This window comes from Blennius ocellaris (genome assembly GCF_963422515.1).
Source record: "Blennius ocellaris genome assembly, chromosome: 6".
In the NCBI taxonomy this organism is placed as follows: domain Eukaryota; kingdom Metazoa; phylum Chordata; class Actinopteri; order Blenniiformes; family Blenniidae; genus Blennius; species Blennius ocellaris.
Window position 1 is genome coordinate 12,427,365 of NC_137655.1, and position 3,540 is coordinate 12,430,904.

The window sequence follows — 3,540 nt, forward strand, 5'->3', positions numbered from 1 at the left end:
TCAATTGCTTAAAATTTTTAATTAATGGGTTTAAGGGATTTGGAGGACCAGTATTGTAGAGTTACCTGTAATTACAGATACATATAAAAAATGTAAAAAAAATAAAATAAAAAATAAAGTAACTTTTTTGTCTCCTGCCCCTGGGAACACATATCCCTTTAGAATACCACTACCCCAATTTGGCTCTTTGGCACTCCAGAGGTCAAGCTCTATTTTCCAGTCGTACTATATGTGGAATACAATGAGTGCACTAAAGTTCAGTGTGCAGCCTCTAATAAACTTTTCAGAATAATCTCCAACTATAGGAATAGAGCCCTCAGACTCTTGGCAGTGATAGTGCCTTGCAAAACTCCACTGCGCCATAGAGGCCCTTCCCCGGTGGGCGTGCGTAACGGCCCCAGCCTTCTCTAAATATAACTCCCCTCCAAAAAAGAAAGGGAGAAAAGGGAGAACGGAATTCGTACCCAATCAAAAGCAGTCTGAAAACTTGTTAGGGGTGAGTTGTCATTCCGGATACAGTTTGCGTCTTATACCGTTCTGAATCATTTTGTGGCCCCGGGTGGTGCCGGCGGAGCGCACAGCGGGAGGCGCATTGTCTGTATACAAACTGGACGGCATGACTATTGTACGCGCTTGGGCATATATGGAGCCAATGATGGCGCGGAGGACACAGGCCGTGTAACGTCTGGAGAAGAGTCGCTCTCGGCTGAGTTCCGCCCGTTTTCCTCCCCGGACTTTCTCTCCCTTCTCAGCCGCTGTGCTCCGTCGCTATGAGTTGCCTGGATGTGATGTACCATCAAGGCTATGGAGCGCACTACCTCCCCGCAGCGGCGTATAAAGCCACCTATTACAACCACCATCACCAGCAACAACAGGTGAGACGGACTGTGCGGGGGAAACTTTTTGCAGCTGCTGCGACACACTGATAGGTTCCAGCCTGGGGATTTGTTTTTCCTCTTGTGAAGAAGGGATTACTTTTATATGGACTTGTGCAACATTGGGTGACGTGAGAGTTTTATATTTATACGCAAAACAGATTCCAATAACTTGTTGTTTGTTGTTTTGTTTTTTTTATTTATTTACTTTAAGTATAAAGTCCTATAGCACAAAAACGATAAAGATAATGTCTCTTGCAATATTATAATATCATCCTTTTAATATTTTATTGATTTGTTATTTCATTTATTTATTATGAGACAAATTTGTCAGCGATTGGCCGATTTAAGAAAGATAAAAAATAGAAATCTCCAACGCAAAAACACTATTCTTATCTTACCTTAAATTTCCCTTTTGTATAATGAAATTCCAGTCTGAGGCTCCTCATTTGCCTCAGGTCAGGCGTAATGACACGGAACTATTAATCCTGTGGTCAAACGGTGATGTAATGACAGCCGGTCACTCACTCAGGAATGTGCACTGCTTCAGCTTCACAAAGTTACACACCAGCATGGGAAAATAGAAACACCTTTTCTCACAACTTTTCAATAACACAGTCCCGGTGCAAATGAAAGTGCATTACAAGGAACTTGTGCATTTTAAAGGATTATTTTCTGGCATGTTGTGACAAAATAAAACTTTTTCTTAGAGTTTAGCCTGGTTTTGTGAAGTTTTGATGATTCCTGCTTAGATGTGTTGAATAAAAAAAAAAAAAAATGTATTGTCCCACAGAGGAAGCTGAGCGTTTACAGCAAGATGCAGGAGTGCATGGAGCAGCAGCAGCAACCAGGAGCAGGAAGAGGGATGTTGCCCCGGGATCAGGGCCTCCGGCAGGGTCCTGCAGTAACAGGCTCCCAATCTGGCCGCGGAGCCTCATCTGATTCAGAGCTCAAGGACAGTACTCAACCGGCAGAGGCAGAATACTTGAGTTCCCGATGTGTACTGTTCACCTACTTCCAAGGCGAGATTGGCGACGTGGTAGATGAGCACTTCTCCCGGGCTCTCAGTCAGTCCAGCACCTTCAGCAGTGAGACCAAGCCTATCAGAGTGACTCAGCCATCGCCTTCTGCCACTGCTTCCATATGGAAAGGTGAGTGTCGCAGCTATTTGGAAGCAATTTCCTGACCTGGATTTGTATGTCTGTGATTTTTATGAAAAATACTGGATGTTTAAGACTTTGTGATATCTTGGTTTCAGATGGTGGTTCTCTCTCAGAGGGTCAGAGCAGCCCAGCTTGGAACAGCACATACCCACCCCAGGGCAGTCCCTGCCTCCCTTCAGTCTCAGTCTCTGTCCACCCAGACTTTTCCCCCAGTCCTGTGTCCTTCAACCATACAGATGGAGCCCTGTGGGCTGGCCACGTGCTCACCCAAACCAGCCTCCCCCCTACTGCCGCCCTCTCAGACAGCTGGACCTACACCCAGAGCACAAGTGGCTACCCCAACGTTCATGATGTCTACCACCCTCACTCTCACCCCCACCCCCACATCCATACCCGGCACCATCACCCCATGCTTCATACGTACCCAGCACACAGTCCAGCACTGGATCCCAGATTCAACCCGCTGCTGCTTCCTGGCGTTAGGAACCAGGGCCAGCCAGCCACCAACACGGGGAGCTCCCCACTCAGTGAGGTCGTGAAGACAGAGATGGATGCCAGCAGCAACAGCCCCGTGCCAGCTACGTCTGTCACCTGGGCGCCCTCCACAATTCATGGATCTTTGGAGGCATATGATTCAGGTAGCTATGACAGAAGAGCAACCTTGAAGAGCATTTGGTAAAAGTTCACATGTGCAATAAGTGGCAACTGTTCCCATTATCATTTTACTTTGTTTGTGTCTCTGCAGCTCTTGATCAGACCAAAGAAAAGACATCAGCTTGGTTTTAACTGATGCTCGGGCAAAAAGATAAAATCATCAATTTATACCAAAAAAGAACCTTCTTTTTGTTGCTTTAACAATGTATGGCTGCAACACCAGCACAATAATATAAAATGTATACATATAATGCTACTTGTAGCATTATTCCATCAGTCTAAGAGTCCTGTACTGTCCACACAACTATCACAGGGATTAAAGGCTTGGACAGGAAGGACAGTGATCACTTTGGCTCTCAAAACCCTTGAAGAACAATAGAAATGGACTACTGGCTTCAAGAATGGAAGGCAAAATGTGAGACCAAGTGGTTCTGTTTCAAGAGCTGATTTTGATCCACATTTTGTTTTGTACAGTAAATGTTTGTTGATGCATAGAAATTGTCTTTGTGTAGAGTGTTGCTGTGCTAAGGTATTGTTTGCTGGATGCCTTTTGCTAAATCTTGCTTAAATTACCATTTTTGTCCTTGAGAGAATATGTTGTGTAAATATTGTTATTGTATGTAAGTAATAAATTACATTTGCAAATTATTTCATTTCTAATTGTTATTAACCCTCTTCCTGAATGGAAATTTGCTTTCAACTCATAGTGTTTCAGTAGGATTGTTGAACACACTTCACACATTCATAGGGAACTAAAATACTTAAAGTGTATTTCAAGGATATTTTATTTGCAAAGTGAGACTTTTTTAAGTTACAAAGAATATTTTTTTAATACATTTATCTCAAAT

At 43.6% G+C, this 3,540-nt stretch overlaps 1 protein-coding gene across 1 annotated transcript; it reads left to right on the forward strand.

Annotated features, from left to right (window-relative positions):
- Positions 1-469: 469 nt before the first annotated feature.
- vgll3 (vestigial-like family member 3) lies at positions 470-3,331 on the forward strand. The gene is made up of 4 exons (XM_080498626.1): positions 470-875; positions 1,669-2,026; positions 2,134-2,676; positions 2,784-3,331. Exons 1-4 carry the CDS (start codon positions 771-773, stop codon positions 2,822-2,824), a joined length of 1,047 nt encoding a protein of 348 aa, XP_080354752.1. The 5' UTR covers positions 470-770; the 3' UTR covers positions 2,825-3,331.
- Positions 3,332-3,540: the final 209 nt, after the last annotated feature.